General features: G+C 42.2%; 1 protein-coding gene across 18 annotated transcripts in view; it reads right to left on the bottom strand.

Moving 5' to 3' along the window:
• Positions 1–21,253, bottom strand: part of FNBP1 (formin binding protein 1) — a 97,880-nt gene that overhangs the window by 23,021 nt on the left and 53,606 nt on the right. For 16 of the 18 annotated variants that reach the window (XM_054083842.1, XM_054083841.1, XM_054083850.1 and 13 more), the window contains exons 7-9: positions 8,404–8,532; positions 6,474–6,620; positions 1,087–1,284 (exon numbers count right to left, since the gene is read on the bottom strand). In XM_054083842.1, the coding sequence (XP_053939817.1) occupies positions 1,087–1,284; positions 6,474–6,620; positions 8,404–8,532 (474 nt within the window). Of the gene's footprint in view, positions 1–115; positions 143–1,086; positions 1,285–6,473; positions 6,621–8,403; positions 8,533–21,253 lie in introns of all 18 variants that reach the window. The other 2 variants (XM_054083843.1, XM_054083849.1) reach the window with 1 other exon arrangement.

The following is a 21,253-nucleotide window of genomic DNA, read 5'->3' as shown; positions in this document are numbered from 1 at the left end:
ATGCAGTGCTATCCCCATAAACTGTCCTGCTCTAGCTCTGTGGACAGCTCAGAATAACGCATATGGAGAGAGCTTTCAAATACCTGAATTTAAATGGATCAGATAAGGAAGGTACCTTAGTGCCCAGTAGCGTTTCTATTATCTGGAAAACAACAAACCACATTCCCTTCTGCTTTCATACCTCTGACACGTGCATCACGCTTCACTTTTACAAGTTATCGTATGAATTTGCTCAGGAGTTAGCCCTGGGTTTTGTTTCTGGCTACACTGATGTCAGCACCAGACAGCCGTGTTCACCAACACAACAGGAACGGCCTGTTTTGACCAGGTAGATTTTTTTGACTCTCTAATTAATAGAAGTGGCTCGGTAAGGGCCAGAGCAAGGGTGAGATCAAAACAACGAAGCTACTCTGGGCTTCCATCAGTGTTACTGAAAACCAATTCAGTCCAGTCAACCTGACACATCTGGTAACCCCAGATAAATGCTGCCATGCATTATGGTGTAAAATATGACAGTGAAATGAAAAAGGCTTAATGGATACATAAGTTAATATGGTCTTTTAAGAAGTCAACTGCTCAGTTAGTTATGCTCCGTTAGTTGTGCTTAAGAAGAATGAATCACAGCAATTCCTTGTTCCCAGCCACCCAACTGCCAAACCCAGTGCACAGACTGAAAAGATAACGCAAATAAAAAGCCAAGGAGAGTTTTAGAAGTGTCAAACAGTAACGCCACATTAAAGCTTCCCACAAGTAACACTGTTAGTTAGCACACGTGGCATTAGGTAAGTGGTAAACAGTTCTGAGTTAGGAACAGAGATGGACCATGGCAGAGACATCACAACTAAAGTTAAATTAATATAACAACAGCAACGTAATTAAAGAAACTATACAAGAAAAAAATTTTAAGATATAAAGAAATGTAAGTAACCAAAGACTAAAACAAAACACCATATTAAGACATCAGTTATTCACTTTCTGAATCTAGGATTCTCTTTCAAAAAACTGTAATTGTCAGGATTACTCGACAAGACAGAAGTTATCAACTACACACAGACAAGCACCAAGCTCAAGTTTGCAAGTCAGTACCTTATTTTTCTTGATGAATGGCCATAACTTGCCCTTGGACTTGCCACCAAACTTCGGCTCAGACTTCCCATCCCCTCTGGAGTTGGAAAGGCTGGATTCTGAGATAGTTCGCTTCATTGGCTGCGTGAAGTCCTCAAATTCGATATCTCCCGGAGGCTCGAACCCAGATTTAAAGGCTTCTATTACCAGCTGTGAATCCTGAAACAGGACAGATCCAGCACAAATGTAAACATCTCCGGTGAGGGCAGTCATTAAATGTGTGGCATAGAAGAACAGCGCAAGGACAAGGAAGCTTGCCTGTGCGGGAGCCAGTTCTTACAGAGATGAGTCTCACACCCCTGAGAACGAACACCATTCCAGAGCCCAGCATCAAGACAAAAATCAAGGCAGTTTCCTGGGACCTATTTTCACTAACACTATGTGCTTTAAAGGATAAACACCTAAGCACAGCACAATCCCCTACCAAAACAAGCCACTCTGATGAGTAAACTGTAATGCTCCCACATACTAAAGTGATAGAAGCAGTCCAGAATACAACCACCACCCTATGCCAGTCAGAATGTATTACAACTGGGAACATAAATCTCAGTTTCATAATAGACATCCAAATAAACAAAAAAACCTATGGAAATAGAGCAGGTGAGCTTTAGTCTCAAAATAGTCCATTATTCCTGTTTTGAAATTCTAGTCCATTTTCCAAAGGCATCGCAGAGACCAGTCAATACTCAAAAGATCAATCAACATAAAACAGAGGACTGTGGTCTGTTTAGGAAAACAAAAAATACATAACTACAATTAAAGCATAGGTCACTGTAGTTAACTGAAGATGATGCTTAGGAGAAGTAAACTTGGGTCTCCTGATTCCAGTCTTCCACTGAGCTGCACGCCCCCAGAGCCTGACCCCAACCCAGCCATGTTTTCAGCCTCTTTGTTTTGTTTCCAACACAAAAACCAAAATTCCGATACAAACCTCTTCTAAAGGCTTTTTCTTGTCTACGGGGGAAAATTACTACGAGCTTATTATCGTTAACTTCACTTACTAGAAAATGAACCATACTCCAGTAAATAGACAAACAAGTGACTCATAACAAAGATTTAAGGTATGGAATTGCTGGGCATGCAGCTATAGGGAAGCTACAGGAAAACCTTGATATATACTCTCATATAAAGGAGCTCTTGAGTGATCGTGCTGCCACAAGTTGACAAGTTCGTGCTTGTGAACTCAGGTACCATAAATGGCAGAAGTTTATGAGCTCTTATGAGCTTTACCCAACACCTGAGCAGTCTAAGGTCATGTAAGGAACCCAACACCTTGGAGCAGGCAAAGGCTGGGAACTCCAGGCATGGTCACTAAAGCCACATTCCCTTTTGGGAACGCTGGGAGTGAGACATGGAAGTCAGCCACACACTAACCGTGTACAAAGGTTTTGTTCTTTTTTTTGACAGAGGGAAAAGAAAAAAAGAAATAAAAGCAAGAACAATCCATAGCATTTTCCCCAGTTAGGTCTACAAACACTATTAATTATACATAAGTTCAAATTCAGACTACAGCTTGCCAAATGCATTTAGATCTAATGGATTCAGAAAAAATTTATAAGAATCCATAATTCTTATCTACTTGACTCCTTGGGAAGAGAGCTTTTTATGTTACTGGTCTAACAGTTTTCCTCCGAGATCATTAGAGAAACTGTGCCACAGCACACAAGTATCTCATTAGTCTCTAGAGAAGAGCATCACCAGCCCGTTCAGATAAAAAAGATGAACTTGTTGCTTTGAAAGCATTTCACAGATTCTGCTTATGCCTGTAGGAAAAACGCAATTCATGAGAAACCTAGTGGGACATGAATATATCCAGAAGCCAGGCTCAATTGAGCAAAACAGACGTAGGAAAACCTTTGAGGAAGTCTTCATGGGATTACATTTTAAAAATTAAATTTTAAGATCCTCAACATATCAGAGGTCCTGTGAAATTCCTACACATTTATCATGGAGGCAGACAACACGTTCGATTTTCTCATCCTAGTTTGATGTGAAAACTCCCTGAGATCTAAACATTTGAAGAGATTTTTAATAGTAGTCATAAAAGTAAGATGAAGAAGGAAGAGAGATTATAAACACACACAAGTTACATTAAATACTCCATCGGTATTTTATCCTGTGCATGGAGCTTTTAATATTTTCCTCTTAATTTTATACTGTTGCTTATATTTAGTCAAAACATCATTCCACTACAATGGAGTTAAAAATAACCAGCTTGTTCCATATATCACAGAGATAATGTCATAACAGGAACTCTGAAGTCCATAACAAATTAATTTTATCTGCTGCAAGGGCCTTCTGAAGCAAGTTCTGCAGAGGTTCACCTAGCAGCCACTCCAGCCTACCCTTGCGACATGACCTCTGTGTTGTCTGAGTCGTTAGAAAGAGGACAAGAAAAAGCAGTAAATTTACAGCTGCACTAGAAATACAGGACTAACCAGTACCCCCAGCTAAATCCAGACAGTTTTGATTGCTATTACTGGGAATTTTACACACTTCATGAAGCAATCCTACTTACACAGTTGCAAATTTAGTTACTAAGCCTAGAAGACTGGCTGTGTTGCAAGAGGGTATGAGGCAAAACTCTGGGATATTTAAGCTGCAGAGAATATAGAAAGCGTTAAATCTGTCCCATATGTCATTCTGCTTCTTAACACTATCCAGCAAAACAGGGCCCTGGAAGAAGAATGATCTTTCAGAATGCTGCTAGCATCCGCAGAGGGAGAGAACACGGAGCTGCCTGGGGAAAGGAAGCCTGTTAGCAGTCTGCATTTCCACTGTTTCAGAGTCACTACAAAAATACATCCTTTCTCACTATTGTACTACATGATTCTGATGCACTTCAGACACTACACAAACCTTGCCTTCCTAGACCAATGTTTGTAATAAACCTATCCGAAGCTGAAAACTGATGATCAAAAAGCTCTGAGGTACCTCCACGAATTGCTTTTCGTTTTTCATTTCACACAGTAATGCCTTAACATCCGCCGGGTATGTTTTACTGATGGCAAAAAAGAAAGCCGCCGAACTTGCAGGTTCTTACATCCTTTCAGCTGGTGCTGTTTAGTACACACATAACTAGAATTGGTGTTTTCTCTATTTTTTCTTCTTTCTGACCAATTCGCCTTCTATATTTAAGTTGTGGTTGCTCCATTTAAAGCCCTGGTTTCTGAACTGAAGGTACTGCACAAAGAGCAGAGCTTTCATTTAACCTCTCCTCTTCCTTCTTCAGTAACCCTGCATGTGATCTCTGGGTAGAAAAAGCGATAATAAAACCAGACAATACCAAGAGCTGAATAGGAACTCCAAATGCATCACTGCCTTTTGTCAGTGTCACCGTGACACTGACCTTACACATTTCAAGTTCGGTGATCCTGTACTTTTGTTTATGATTACTGGATGCTGGAGGTCTCCTCCCAGCTGGGAAACACATGTCTGCGTGGGCCCAGAGCTTCACACAAAGCTTTTCCTGCTCGGCAGGCTCTTGGTTTTGCTCACCATTGTATAAGCTATATTATCACCAGCTGTCCTTGCATTCAACTTCCCTGGAATCTGACCTCATGTTCAAAGTTGACCACAGCGCAGATCTAGTTGACTTTCCCATCCAAAGTTTTTCAAGCTTGAAAAGATGAGTAAAGGAGAATATTCAACCCAAATCTTTCAAGAAAAAGGAGAAACCTCCCCCAGTGGCAGCCAAGTGAGCCCGAACTTCCTTAGAAAGTTTAGGGATGAGAAGGGAAAGGTCTGTTGTTAACTCTGCAGGAGTGGCAAAAGCAGTACATTATCTGGAAACAGAGAAAATCCAGCTTTTAAATTGCTACTCTGTGCATCTATGGCCATCCTTATGAAGCAGCAGGACCTGCACACTGCACAAGGGCAGAGCAAGAACATCACCTTTATCAGAATTAGAAATTACTGTTACAGAGAGAAAAAAAATCCTTCATGATACTTAATAAAAAACCCAACCTTTTATGGATATAACTGTTTTCCAGGTAGAATACAGTAATCTCTCTCTAATTGCTCAGATATAAAAAATTTGTTTAAATACATTTATGAGAGCATGGTATTTACAGGAGAACCCTTACTTATCAATACTCAAAGCTACCATTTTCTCATGTCATACTTGGGCACATGAGCCACCAATCTGAATTACCTGTGTGCAAGACAAACTAACTTGAATACAAAATTCGCAGCAAGTCAAACACCCATCTTAAGCCTTGTGTGTGTTCAAAGACCTCACTTGAAGATTCAAGCAGAGTAGAAGTTTAGACATGAATCTCCAAAACAACTTCACCACGCAGCACCAAAAGGTGTACCTCAAGAAGGGTACATTGTTCTAGCATGACAATCTGTGCCCCAAGTGCCTCTTCTCCCTATATGAAAAAGAAATTTTCCGATTCCTTGGTTTCCCAGGCTGCTGCTCTCAGAGAGAGCAACTGCCAAGCAGAAAGCAGCGGATTCATTTCACAAGTTCAGCCCCAGGCTTATGCTGCCAGTTCCTGAAGTCTCCAGGCTCTGGGCACTGAACAGCTCAGAGAAAAAAAAAAAAGTATGGGAAATTCAAACCGCCAGCAAGACACATGCTGTTTGTATTTGAAACACTAACGTAATCCATGGGAGGGGCGAGCAGAGGCTTCATTTAAGAAGGGAAAAGATAACTCTGAAAATAAAATGGAAAACACATTTGCCCCTGTGCTCAACCAAGCTCTTATCAGCCTTGTTATCAGGAAGGCTTTTCTTTACCCCTACAATGATCTTCGGAAATCAAGATTCACAAGAGCTCATTTAGAAATCTCTAGGAAATCTCAGGTCTGCAAAGAGTTACGTTAAAGTAGAAATCTTGTCAGAGTTGTCTGCAATAATTTCTGTAGCAAATAATTTAAATACCTCCATTATTATAAAAGTAAGTGGAATGATGACATTTCTGCAGCATTCAGTTTTCTGACTATTAGATGCAGAATCCATCTGAATAAGAATTGATCGTTATTAAGCATCTGGAATTATGTCTATCAGCTTCCTTATTCTACACAGAATCTTATTTTTCAATGACAGTATTTAAAAAATTAATTATCTAGCAAAGAAGTGAATATTCCTAAAAGGGTTGGGGGGGTGGCAGGAGGAGGAGCGGGAATTCATACTAAGAAGTGTGACAGTAGAGGCATTTCTTAGCACTAGGTAGATTTAGGAAAAAATCTGAACACGCCCTCTCTCAGACAAATTAGCCCGACGCAAGACCTAGTCTTTGTTTTAGTTCTATAAAGCCCTGAGGTTGCAGCCTGGACCCAGGATTTAAGTCTCCATATAGAGCTGATCAATACTAAACATGACAATCAACAACCCAAACTTACATTCTTGTGATCGATCGATTCTGCAGCCTTCGTTATTTCATCCAGACACTTTCCGATGATGGGGATCACTTGTCGGTCGACCTCTGCGAAAGTTTTCATGGATTCACCTATCCTCACGATTCTTCTTTCCTCCATATCTTGTATTTTCTAGAACATGACATTTAATTCAGATCAAATATCAAGATAAAATTCACAGTTTCAATCAATTTTTCTCCCCAGCATACACCAGGTGCTTTAAAATTTATGGGTTAAAAGAAAAATATTTAACAATGTAAAGAGCAGACAAATTAGAATAGCTGCTCTCATGAAGGAACCAAGTGATACTGTTCCCTCAAACATCACAATGCCATTCTAATCTCCATTACTACTACTGCAAATTTTTCAATTAACTTTTTGTGTTAAAAATTGCTGATACGTCAAAACTCCAGCTTTAGACTTATGTAACGGTGATTCCTAAGGCTTTTGAAAGCATTTCTGCAACAATATATTCTTTCATTTTCTGTGAATGTTCTGAAAGACCTTAATTTTCATTCCACTGCAGAATCCAAGCAAACAGTCTCGATGTGTCCCCTTCTCCTTTCCCCTAGAAGGGAATTTTTGGTTTACAGGCAGTCCTATACATCACACATTGGTCACAACAGGGCTTCCCTGTTGCTCAATGGATTCAGTGCCACAATCTCCACCACCTATTCCATGGGCCTCTTTTTTACAGGTCAATCCTGGACCCAGAATTTAAGTCTCCATATAGTGGTGATCAATACTAAAGATGTCAATCAACAATACAATGTTGTATAAGGCTATTATGTCAGATTATAGCGGGACACAGAAGGGCACGAACAGGAAATGTTTCACGTTAAGCTGAAGGAATCTTATGAAGCATTATCAGTTTAAAAATCCCCATTGCCTTGACTGATACACAAGCAACAAATTCTTTACAAACCAACTAATTTCAACATGTAAAAGAAAGCACTAGAGCTCACTGGTGCACCGGTAGTGAGAAAGGTACATCTGCAGTCCTTTAAGCATGCTCACCTACAAATGAGACCATTTACCAGATCTAGTGTTAAATACAAATACATTACAAAAATTTTATATCTGATGCCAGGGATAATTTATCTCAAGATATTGGTTTAAAATATCATGAAGCAAAGAGGAGGTGTCCATTTAGCTAAGAAGTTCCAGTTAAGGATAAGAAAACACATATTTGCTACGCAAATATCAGTTATTCCTCATCAGATGATGAGCATGTGACGTCTTCTCCCTTAAAGAGGTTTTATTTTCCACTTCTGATGCTGATGACCCATTATAATGGAACAGTCATTTAGAACTTCTGTTCTACTATATTAACCTCCCTCCGTTCAGTCAAGCACAAATTCAGTTCTTCAGTCAATATAAAACTGATGGCTTTTTTGTTCTTTCTCTACAGTCTTTCTTTAGGCACCCTAAGACATCATCAGCAAGCTTACACCCTTTGACCTTCACCGCTGCAGAATTATTGTGGTTTAAATTTAAACAGCTGTGAAGTCTGATTTGAAGGCAGGTTATAAAGGGCTGTGAGGCTTTACAGATGCAACACTGCCCAGCTGACTCCTGCCCCAACAATGCAAATGCTCTCATTCCCCAGCTGCATGGACACAAGAGTTTAACAGAGTAAGACTGTGAGGATTCCAAAGACTATCGTAATCCGAGTGATAATTCAACATTACTTTCCCCAGCTATTACTGATCATTGATATCTACCCTAAGAGAAAGGGACAAATCACACAACCAAGTTCTCCATCTCTTCTGTTGGCAGACAGCAGATAAAGTTTGCTAACGGTGACAATAATTGCCCCAAAGTAAAGGACAGGGTCACAGAACTGAGACGATGTGCAATACGCCCCAAATCACAAGATCCTGAGCCGCTCTGGCTCAGCGCCAGCGAGCCTTACCTGGAAGATGTTTGGTATGTGTGTGTAGTAATGGTCGTGCTGCTCACTGTTGAACTTCTGTAGAGTGGAGGAATATTCCGCTTTGCTGTCTTCTGCCATTTGATGTCGCAGCTGGGCTTGCTGTCTTGCCTAGAGAAATGCCAAGAGAAATTTATAATTTAACATGGAAAGAAATCACGTTTCTTCTCATCTTACTATCCTCACCATTAGCATAAGGGTCTCTGAACACTTCAGCTTTTGGTTTACTCCTGTTTTGTGAAACAGTTCACCTCTGTCAAGCAAAGGCTGCAGCGTGCACGCTGCTGCTGCTCTTTTCTTAGGTTATAACAGGCCATTTCCATGAAGCATCCTGCATTCCATGAACACCCTCTACAAAACAAGTTTGCCCCTCTACTACCCTGCTCAGGCATTCATGTTCTCTGTATGCTTGTGGACACCGTTCTTGCTCTGCTGTCTGCCCTGTTGGGTGGCACCTGCTTTTCCTAACCAATTACTTGCATGTTGGATAGCGGTATTTTGTGAGGGGAAGGAAGCAACAAAAAACCAACACAGTCTCATTTCATATGCCTTAGCCAACATAATCATGACACATCATCTCAACTGGTGCTCCCACTGTGCTCTCTGCAAAGTCCTTTATCTGCTCTTCCTTCAATAGTGTTGGCATGAAGAGCACGAGGAAAGTGGAGCCTGAGGAGCAGCTGAGACACGACTCCCTTCCTATTTTTACCCACACAGATGATTTGCTTTGCTACCCGGCATAGCACAGCGCTGGGCAATTACTCTCACTTCTTCCCCCAGAACAGTCTGTCCTTGAGTGACCCTTTTGCATTTTCAGATTCTTCCCCTTGCAGTTCTGCTTCCCAAGGCCTTCTGTTACCCATTTCACTGCCCAATAACATTTCCTTACTGCCTATCCCATCTGTTCATTTCAGCTGCTTTGTCCTTCCTTGCTGCTGGCCTTCATACAGCAGCTCTTCTTTCTTTTCCTACCCAGCTCCCTGCATCCAGATGCCTTCACTCCCTGCCCTGTGCCCACCTGTTGAAACTCCCCTCCGAGTTCCGCTGCTCCCACACACCCTCCACCTTGCCCACTGCCACCTGGACCACAAACGTGCTCCAGTGAGAGCACAGGACTTGGCTTTGGGAATCAGAACTATCCTGGGTTTGCACTCTTTCCTTCAGGCACTCACAGAGCCTCTTCACCCTTCGCTGATGACCCAGCCCTGAGCAGTGCTCTGAGCATCCAGAAAGCATTACGTTCCCATCACTCTCTCAGTTTCAGAATAAATCCATTAAGAAAGGAGAAAGACTGCTTAAAAGTTATGTAAAGCATTTTGAGGTGTTTCAGGAACAACAGCACAACAAATAATTTCAGCATCTTCCAATTGGGCTCCCACTAAAACCAGTTCAGAGCGGGGTTATTCTCTGAACTGTTCCAAGCAGACAATAGTTTCCTGACAATAAATCCATGAAACACCACATCACGGAACACTTTAGTAATCCTAACTGGAAGGTAACAAATTCTGCCAGAAGGTTTCAAATCTCAATTTGCAAAGAAATAAGCTTCCCTCCCATCTGTCCAGCTCGCACATCTCACCTAATAATTTATTTCACCTCAATTCAGCTATTTCTTTTGCAAGTGCAGCGAGTTGCAGGAATTTCCTAGACCCCATTTCCATTCTTTCCACAGAAATAATTCAAGCGCAATGAGAAAATGTTGGGCACTGAGTGTGTAACAGGAGATGAAAGAGTAGCATCAAATGGAAAAGACACTGACTATAACCAGATAAATAAACCCAAGGGACTGACTTCCAACTTTCCCCATTCCCCAGGAGTTCTAAGTGCCCACCAGCTCCTGTAAGGGATGCACATATAACTAGAGAGAATTTACCTGCGGCAGTAAGACTCATCAGAACCATCAGGCATTTCCTGCTCGAGTGCTATGCAGCTTATTAACCTTTATCACCCGCACACTTGCACGCAGCTACACTAAATATGAGTGGAAAACAATATAGCCTTGTATCACAAACACAAATTTACCAGCAAAACAGCATCAGCCATGGAAAGGCTGACAGCTGTAAGAGTAATGTCCACTTCTCTCCCAACCCCTTCCCCGAGCTCCAGCTGCTACAGATCAATATCCATTTGTGAGGCCCATTCTCTCCTTCTACCTAAGAGCAACCCATTGTCTGAGCTGACTTCTACAGCAGCCCCAGTCCCACTCTTACAGCTGTCTCTCTCACAACTCAGGAATTTGTCCCTTGACTCTATTGTTGAAGCAGAAAAACAAGAAATCCATTATTACACATTCCCAGGCAGATCCAGCAAACTTCAAGCCATCAGAGCTCATTTTCATGAGCGAGCTCATTGGTCAGATATGAGCAAAGCGACTCTGAGCTAAACGTATACAGGAGTAGATGCTCAGTTTCCCAAATGATCTTAACTGGCCTCAAACAAGAGGCAGCAGCAGATGAGTAAGTAAAATTGGGTACATTCCAAAACTGAGAATTTTTGTATGAGAGCCCCAGTGATGTTTTGTTTCTCCTGGCCATTTAATGCATTTGGCAAGCTTCAAACAGTTTAAATATTTTTCCAATGAGGTCTTTAGATCTTAAAATAAAAATACAAAAAGAAATGTCTAGAATTACTTCATTTGAGTATGTCACTCAAGCCAGCTGCATCACTTCTGGTATTACCAGAACTATATTTTACAGCTAGGTTCCTGCACTCTGCTGAAGCACAGAATGACAGAAATGAGCTGATGACATTAAGTTTCACATTCAGAGTAAGGGATGCAGTGGCCTGGAGCTGCACAGAGTCACAGGAGCGATTTCAGGGGCAATTTATAGTTAAGCTATAGAGAAAATAATTTATTGCCTTCTTTACTGCTCACTTGTGCGTGCAAACTGCTTCAAAGAAGGTATTTTCTGGGCTTCTTAGAGTTAAAGTTAAAATATTTGTTTTGAACAGTATTTTCCAGAGGAAATGCTCTGGAATAATTGGTCTCTGGAAAATCAGACCACAACTTCAGATAGAAGAGGATGATACTGTGATGCAGCTTTTAGTCAACATACTCTTTCCTTTAACTGGGCAGGGATGACTGAGCAAGAGCTCACGTTTCCAACACCCACATGTGAAACCCCGATCCAGATCTTCTACAGACTGCCAGATTATTCAGTTGTAAGAGATATCAAGGTGATGTACTCACAATGCAACCAAAAAATCCCCTCCAGTCTTGAAAGGAAGCAAGAATGACGCTGCCTTTCAGCATCACAAGATAGCAGAGAAAGGTATATACATTGGAGGGATTTGCAGGGAAAAGAAAGCAGTTTGCATTCAAATGTGCACTTCTGCACAGGTTTGCAAAAGACAGAGAGATTTTTGCACACACACCCCCCCCCAGAACATACCTTTGTAACATCTTTTTGCCCCCAAACAGCCTGTGTTTGTCAAGGCAGCTCTTCTGAGCTCACATGGCAGCAACAGACCCAAAAGGTCACCTATGCCAACGCATGTCTCATCAGGAAATGCACTTCTAAGGACGAACAACAGCCTCTTATCTGAGCACCACGAAAAAGAGGTAAACATCAGATTGCCACTGCTCGGACAATCAGATTTAAACCCAAGCACACCAGAGGAGTGTTTCCTTGCTCGTTGACGGGGTAGAAGGCAAGGCAGCAGCAACTGCAGGGCAGTAGTAACTGCTGAAGTTTTATTTTTAAAAATCAGTAGAACTGTGTCTGCCTTCAAAAAATTGAAATAATCAGGTCTTAACAGCACTTATCTTATGAAAAACCCAACACTAAGCTCAATAGCCACAGGAACTATCAACAGGCACTATGGTTTCTATCTATTCTACAAGGTAGCAGGAGAAAACCAAACATTATTCTCTCAAGATTATTTTAACCACATTTCCGGCACATTTTCTACCTAACCACTGAGTTGCAAAAACCAGACTTTCAAACAGCATCAAAAGTTAATTCCAGATGTTTAAATGATTCCACCAGGAATCCAGAGATGGCAGGTTTAAGCTAAGTGATGGATACCAGGGTGAGACGTTGATGCTTGAAAATCTTTCATGACTGAAGTGCTTACAGAAGTATTTATTTCCCTTTAAAATAAGAAATTTGAAGGACGTTAACCCTGCAGCCTTCTTACTCTGAAGTAACTTGTGTAAGAGAGCCAGATTTAGTCTGAACCTTCTCATCACCTCCTTGAAAACCCTGCACCATAGCAGTACGATGCAACTGAAGAATCACCGCTTGTCTCAAAGAGATAAAAAATTACAGACCAGGCAGGTTCTCCATAGTTCTTACAAATACGCAAGATTAGTAAAGCTTTATGTAGTGATCTGAAATCAATCCTGGCACTTTATGCCTTTGACCAGCAGTCGGGAAAGGAAAAATTGTAAGAGAAAGGGGATATGGACATCTCTTCTGATGGCCACTGTTGATCCTGAAGGAGTGAGGGAATGTTAGCACACTGCTGTGCATTACATGCTGTCTGTCTCTCAGAGAATTAAAAAAATCAATCTCTGTGGAGTATTACTTTCATAGCCCACGTCCCCCCAAATTCTGCTTCAATATGAAAAGCAGCTGGTGATCAAATGTAGGAGAAATTTTTGAAAACCAAGTAGACATTCTGCCATTTCAGTCTCCAATACAGCCAAGAAAGAAGGATATTTTGCTGAGAACAATCTTCTAAGACACATTCCAGAAACAGCAAGAGGGTCAATAGACACACTGTCTTCTGGGTTTACACAGACAAAAAATGCAGCTCCTCAGGGCTGTTATGGTGGGAGTGATATGAATAACTGAAAAGGGCAGAAAAAAGCTTTGGCTGCCGTTCAGCTGATCCACACTGAGTGGAACAGTTCAACTTCTCAGCAGTCGCTCTTGTCCAGAATGGCAGAGTTTCCAGTCAAAACTTTGGTGTAGTTTTCTTTCTTCTTTCTTTTCTCCCATTCCCCCCTCTCTTTTTTTAAACCCAGACAGCATGTGAGATGTATCACTGCCAGGCCACTGCCTGCCAAAATAGATCCGTCTTTGGTAAATCCAAGATCAGAATGCAAACACACACCAACAAAAAATAATAAAAAAAAAAAAATCACTCCTGCCCCCTCAACCACTCAATCCCTTCAAAGTAACTTAATGATAAAGGCAGACTCGGAAACACTTCACCAATTTCAGGAACGCTTTCAATTGCTCACAGATTTCTGAGCTGCAGGCTCTGGTCCCCCCTCCCAGCCGGCCTCACGCCGTCGCGCTCTGTTACACGCGGGCACCATCGCGGGTGCCTCTTGGTAGCAACAACACTGGCAGCTTTTGCAGAATTATTAATAACAGTGGGAATTGTGCCACGGACTTCGAAACAGAGCCAGGATTTCAAGCTTTGATTTACACAGCCTCCAAATCAAGCCCCATTGTTTACGATTGTACAATAACCAGTTTGCTCTCTCGGAACTGGCAAGCAGAAAAAGGGGGTGAAATTTGCTTTCCTGGAAGCAAAAATATAGAATAGGGGGTGCAAAGAACCAGATAGACAAAAGCAAAAAGAAATATCTTTACTTTAATATTAGAAGAGGTGGGTAAAAAGATCTTAGAATCTGTGGATCCCTGAAATCCTTTGGCTGAAAGTAACACACAAATGAGCAAAATACTGACAGGGAATGGAAAACCTTCCTCAGCAGATCTTAGGAATTGCTATCTAGCGCAGTCGCGTTGCACATAATTCTGACAGACTGTAGAAGTGCTCACCAACAAGAAACAGACCAAATTAACAAAACACCGCAGACACTCTAGCAAGAAAGACGGACCAAATTAACAGAGCTGGGACAGTAACACGGCCCGCATGCTGCACAAGGCTCTAGCACGACTCTTTAGTTGCTCTGGTCACGTCTGCACTTCTGAAAAATGATCATATTGCAAGCAGGACTCACCTGTGTCAGCCCATACTCGTGACCAGCCCTGCAGCGTGACCAAAGGCACTGCCTGCCGATGAACGGAGCCTGGCTCCTAGAGGTTACTTGACATTTTACTTAAATGAATAAGCACAAGACTTGAGTTGCCTGCCTTTCGACCTCAGTTCTGCTGCAGATTCCCTTGCACAGATCTGAGTGCTCAATTTTCTGCATATAAAACAAGTGTATCGCTCTTTCCGTTTTATCGGGTTCAATTAATCTCGCCACTTTAGTCTGCTAAGTGTTCAGGGCAGTCTAAGTGTTGTGTAAGAGAAGGACCAGTATATAAGAATCAACAACAGCAGTGAGTGCCGCTGCACCATCCGCTAGAGTAGCGCCTATCACAGCACACTTCTCCAAGGCCTTAGAGAACGAACTGTGTCTTGAATCCCAAAGTTTGTCTCCTTGCACTGCCATTCATGTCAGGAATACTAAATATCCAAACTGTCTGGGTGAGCAAACTGCAAATCCCTGCTAACATCCAGTCACTTGCCACACAGCTCAGAGAAATGTAGTTGCACAAGGATAAAAAAGTTTGTTATAAACGAGTGAGGCGTTCACGGTGAGTGGAAGGCTGCGTGGGCTTGACGGAGGAGGCAACAAGAAAAGATGTATTCCAAGCAGTGCCCAACATTGTTTAAATGATTTCTGGAGATCTGTGCAGTTGCACTAACATAAGCAATCAAATTCTGTAGCACAGAAACGTAAGTATTGAATATAAATAATGGGAATTATTTTAGGACTGTAGAATAGATTGCTTAGTTCATACTTGGAATACTCGGCACAGCTCTAGTCATCTCTCTTTTAAGAAAGAATTTACAAACACAGCCAAAGCAGAATGGATAGTCAGGGTTGAAAAAAGTTACAAGTATGGATTTGCCAGCCTTAAATCCAACTTTATGGGTAGCATACACTCGCTTAACAACTTCAAACAATAAGCTCAATTCTGAGGTCTCTGCTTTGTTTTCCCTTAGTTCTTAAACAGGTAGATACGTGTTCTAATATTTTGACAGAATATGAATTACTATAAAGAAGCTTTCCTACTGTAAAACACAAACTAATTGCTCTGCATTAACTAAGCTGGTTATATGCCACTTCTGATCCAAATCACAGTGGATCCTTAATTTGGAAAGTGCTGTTAAGCTTTCCCTTTACACCTCATTTTCCTCTATCTCCTTTAGCAATCTAACAACAGGGTTGTATGGCTACCCAACACAGTCAAATTGCTACGTGGAGCCGAACTGCAGAGGAGCAGGCTAAGAAAGCTCAGCTGGATTTCCTTACCTTGCACTACAACTGACTGGTGCTTCTGTTCATTGATCTCATACCATCAAACACAGCGTATGCATGGGATACATCCGGATATTTACTAAGTTTTCAGGCACCCCTGCTGCAGTCATTAACTCTTTATTGACTAGAAATGCAACCTCCTAAATTAGTCATGATTCCTAAAGGGAAACAGCTGCTATAAACAGTGTCACAGACGGGAGGTTGTAAACAACACTTAGTCTTCCAGAAATGCAAATGAGTGTCCTGAGGGACTCCTGATATTCACACGCTACCTCATCCGTTAGGAAGGAAGCAGTTTAGGAAGGAGATGAAGATCTGCATAACCCAGAGAAATAACATTAGTGTGACTCTAATGGCCTTAAATCATGTTACCAAGACAAGATTGTGCTTGAATCGATGGGAAATTTGACCCACGTCACAAGCAAAGACACAGAAGGGTTCAGCCAGCTCCATCTGTGGAACTCACCACAATACAGACAACAGGGGAAAATCTTATGTGGTATCTGACTTTCAAATAAGAAATGCACAGGCCAGGCACGTGTGCTCAGAGTTTGGGACTGAACCTTACACACCTCACCTGCATATTTCACTGAGCCACTACTGCTTGCTACATTAATTCCCAGCATGGGAAAAGCAAAGGCTCTGAAGCATCCACTGCAATGAGTGGAAGTACTCCCCATATCAACAACAAAAGCAATGTAGGGTTTTTCCATCTTCTAACATGACCTTCGCATGCACTACACTACCCAAAAATACTGAGAAGTTCATTATGCCTCCAGGAGGGCAGGAGAAGGAGAAGGTACGAAAAGCTCTGCTGTTACAGGGCATCTCCCAAAAAATTAGACCATTAAGTAGTTAGGTCTGCAGAATAGAGTCACCACAACCTCAGGTTATGCTACAGAGTCTACTGTTGATGGTCTCAGCTGATTAAACCTCAGCGACACACAATTCAACAACGCAGCACTGAGCTGGAGATGTTCCTTTACAGCTTCTCTGTGGGGTTTCGGTGATACTCACTGCATCCAGCTCCGTTGTGACCTGCCTGCTGTTCCAACACAGCACGCTGTAACCGGTGTTTGCAGGATGGTGCTGAAACACAGATCACAGATTTCTCTAGAGCCCAAACAAAAATAGCTCAGTGCATGCACCCTTCCTTGTGAGGATGCGTAAATTCTTAATGAAGAGATTTGCACCCTGCAGCGCAGCAGCCTGCAGGCTGGAAATGCAGTTTACCACTTGACAGCGTAACTGCGCTTGCACAGGCAGGAAGATCAGCTTATTCCAAGAATCATTCCAAGTAGCAGTATTTCTACATCTATATCTAGTAAGCCTTTGCCAGTGGTTCATCTCTTGACTGCACAAGACAATGTGAGTGGAGGTCTCCTCATCCGTAAGGAGGGAGACACACTCTTTACATGGCATTGAAATTTCTGGTGAGCACCCAGGGAACACGGCATAAGAAAAAAGAAGAGAAAACGAAACTTCAAGCATGAAACATCAATATCTCTCTGTAATTATATTTACAGATGAGAAAACTAACATCATGGTGATATTGTAATATGAGGTTTTATGCCATTATGCAAATCATAAGCTATTCTGGGACTCCAAAAAATTTGAACGCAGCGAACAACTTGATCTGAAAGTCACAAAGCATTGGGGAAAGTTCCTAGAGATTTCAGTAAATGTGAGATTATTTCTATTTTCCTCAGTTTCTTCCTTTTCAAAAACAAAATAAAACCAAACAAATAAAGGTCAGTACACCTAAAACTGGTGAGTATCTCTAGGTCAGCACAGGAATAAGACCAACAACTTTTTCATTTCTCTTGTTCTTAGCTATGACATAGGATTGGGCAGAGAAAAGAAGAAGGAACAGAGTGATAATTCTGCAATAATAATTTTGGATACAAGTTTGCATAATCTTGGAGTAATTTTGATTTCAGACTGGCAACAGGCTCAAGCAGCTGTAGGCACGTGAGAAAGCAAATTCAGCAGGAAAACCCCACTGCACCAGAAAAAGTGTCTGAATGTTACAGGATACACATAAAACCCTAATACAAGCTTGTCTTTTCCGGGTGCAGGTTGAAGACTTTACTAAAGATGAGTCAGTCAAAAATCCACAGCAAAGCAAAATAACCATTCCGTGGTTTTAGCAGTGGCAGAAGCTTCTTAACTTAGGGAAGTTAAGGTCAAATTTGCACTTTATGCCTTTCTAAATCTACTACTATTAAACTACTCTCTAAATCCACAAGACATTCACATTCATCTCAAAACCACTCAAGGTGGAACCCTCTTCACACGAGAGGAACAAAAATCAGAACAAGGCGATGAGCCCTGGCCTCAGGACAGCAGTTTGGGGAACTCGCACAGCTCCTTTTGTCAAAGCTGCAGTTGTTTTCCAGCAAAATTATTACCTCAAACACCAACATACAACCACGCTGCTCTTCAAAGGGGCAGATTCTGCCTGACATCGAGCACCTCAAAACCACCACCCTCCCCCTCAACTGCTGTGCAAATCGAGAGGCAAAGCAGCCACCCCTTCCCATACTTGGCCTCAGCCACTTCCTCTTTAAAAACATATTCTGAAAAGCCTACTTTGAAAATAAACCTTTAGAAAAGCCAGCTGATTTGTCTTTTTCATGACAAGAAGTCTGCAAAGGCACCACTGGGTACTACGCCATCCCATAAAGATGTCAGTGTTTTAGTGATTGTAGCTCTAAAGAGAAGGAACAAACAATGGAGCGCGTTTCCTTATAAGTCCACCGGCTCTGCGCTGGGGACGAGATCGTTTCCCCAAATGGGCAAAAAAACTGAAGCAGCTCCACAGCGATTTCTGAAAGAGAACTGGAACTGATTTAAAGCACAAACCCCACTGTGATCCAAACGAAGCTAAAGCTCACAGCCACACCTACAAGGCTCCCCAGTACCAGCACGCTGCACCATTTACTTAGTTTATACGGATTTTTCCACTGCATGGCTTTCTGCAACGCCATACCTGACTACCTACTCTAACTTTGATAACGTGAATGGACAAAACCTTTGTGCTAAACTGCACTTTACATTGATACAAACATCTCTCTGGAAGTGCTGGCTGCTGGTAATTTCAAGGCTCTGTGCAAACCCAGGAAGGGAGCTCAGGGGCCCCAGCCCATTCTCCTTTGATCTGTGCATAAAACCCGTGGCAATGGCAGAGGCTGAACAGAGAGCACTTCGCTCCATGGGCAAAAAAGGAGATGGGAGGAAACAAAGCCGGACATCCTGCTCTCTCCGAGGTCAACTTACCAGATTCACTGGCTGCAGAGCCGATAGAGCTCACGCTGGCCACAGAAGAGGCACAGAAGGCACGTGCCCTCTGTATATTGACCTGAGGTGGTCCTACACAGCAGGAGTCTGGGCGTAGGTGCAGGACATCCATATTGCACATCCAGCCCTGCCTCTAAGCACCCGCCTGAGGCGCTCCACTGAACAGTCTCTGAGAAATAAGGAGGAACCCAATTTGCTCTCTGCCGCTATTCTGGTTACTTAATCCTAGCAAACTGTGATACCAGGAGTCATCCCTCAGGCAGGGCTGTGTTATGTGCTGGTAGCTGGCAGCTCTGCCACAGAATTTCCTGCTGCAGTTGTCAAAGCCTTCAAGGACTGAAAGACTGAGGGATGCGAGCATTTCAGAGCCTCATCCAGCTCAGCGCTAGGAGCATTAGGGAATTACGGCGATATATTCTTTTGACTGCATGTGTCATTGTGATCACTGCAGAATTTTAATTCCATTACTTTATAATGCATGATACAAAAAATAGCCCTGGTGTCTGCTCCTATTTGCTGGTACAAGCTCAAGTTAGCCAAGGTGTCAATCTCAAGCCGAAGAAATGAGGGCAACTGATCCCAATGCTGGAAGAGCACCTTGTTCCGCCAAAGTGAATAGCCTTGGCTCTGAACACAGCCAAATTGTCTGCTTTCTGGGCCAGACAGATTTTTGGGAGCTTTTGGGAGTAGGAGTGCAGCAGCCAAGCCATAAGGGGCAAGAGAAATCAGAACCACTGCAATAGGAGGAGGAGGAGGTAGAAGTCATCACAGTGCTTCATTTGAAGCTGAGCAGCTTCTACATCTCCCTGGAGCGAGTCGGTGAGAGCTGCCTCCAAGAGCAGCGCTGGGTTAAACAATATCCTATTTTGCACTGGGGAGTTATGTAAGAGCGTGCCCAGTCACACGGGCAGAGGGAAGGAAAGAAAGGGCATTATTCACAGCCTGACATGGATGAACCCAGTTTAGCACATGCACTTGGAAAACACTGTTCTCTCTGTTCGGTAATATTATTTCACATTCCACTCGTTTTGATAACCTTTTCCTTCTCCATCTACCCGCTGACTGACTACAAAGTCGACTAATGCCTTCTCCAGAGATCAGCCAACACATAACTGCAACAGATTGCTTCTTTTTTTCCTTTCAAGATACCACTGAGCCTCATTTTGCAATAAATAATTTACAAACACATACAATAAAAAGCTGGAGACGTTTAGAAGGGAAGCCCCTATGCTTCACTTCACAGGGAAAGAGCACCAGGGTAGGGACTGCTTCCCAGAATTTACCAAATGCCATCAGACTGACAGACCACCAACACGCAGCCTTTCACTCTGACCAGAAACTTAGAAAGAGATGTAGAAGGGAGGAGTTCAGCCCTCTATTTCAAACAGCGAGTCACGTCTCTGTAATCCTTTGACATGGCCTCAGCTTAGGAAAAAAATCTAGGGCAAGTCCTAATTTTATCTATGAAAAAAACCCCTGTATTCTAAAATCACTTTATAGAGATAAAGCAGAGATGATCCCCCTCTGTCAGAAAAAATCCACATGTGGTGTTACATCTTCAATAACGTACGTGCCTTCATCTGTGAAGCACCCTGGCAAATCCAGAAGGCAACAAAGGATCAAATCTGCATGGTGAATTTACAACTAATAGCCAAGCAAATGAGAAGACCACAGAGGTGTTTTTCCCTTTGGTATGCAACAGCACTGCGGGGAAATTTTCTGAGCCTCTTCTACATTTACTGTTCTCATTTCGAACATCAAGTTTAATGCTACGCAACCTCCCTGATGCTCAGCACAGTACAAACATCTTAAGATTGTATTTGATGGCTGCCCAGGATTGAATTAACTGAGAATAGATTGATGAGGTCTATGATTTTATAAAGCAGACCTCTTGAGGAGCAAAAGCTACACTTTACAAGTGCTATCTTAGACTAGAAAAGACTCCTTACCTATAATTCAGTTTCCCTTCCTGTCCCTGCATCAAAACGCTTGGTATATTTTAAGCTTCAGCTTTTTTTCCCTTGCTATTTTTTTACTGCCCTTCTCTTAAAAAGAAGCAAACCTTTTCCAGTGTTCTGGCTATTGTTTACCTATATGAATCAAACATAGGGAAGACAAAATTGCCCTTACGTACGCGTCATAATATGGTGTTTCTGATTTATATTACTGCACCTTCTGAGCAGATGTAGACCACTATTAGTGGAAGCAATTTATACATGTTTTCTCACTCTCCACTGCATCCTTCAGTTACAGGTACATTGCTGGACTTGGACAATTAAACTTTAAGCACTTATGCACTTC

This window comes from Cuculus canorus, chromosome 19, assembly GCF_017976375.1.
Source record: "Cuculus canorus isolate bCucCan1 chromosome 19, bCucCan1.pri, whole genome shotgun sequence".
Lineage (NCBI taxonomy): Eukaryota > Metazoa > Chordata > Aves > Cuculiformes > Cuculidae > Cuculus > Cuculus canorus.
The sequence above is the reverse complement of the archived record's forward strand: the minus strand, read 5'-3'. Positions and strand labels throughout refer to the sequence as shown.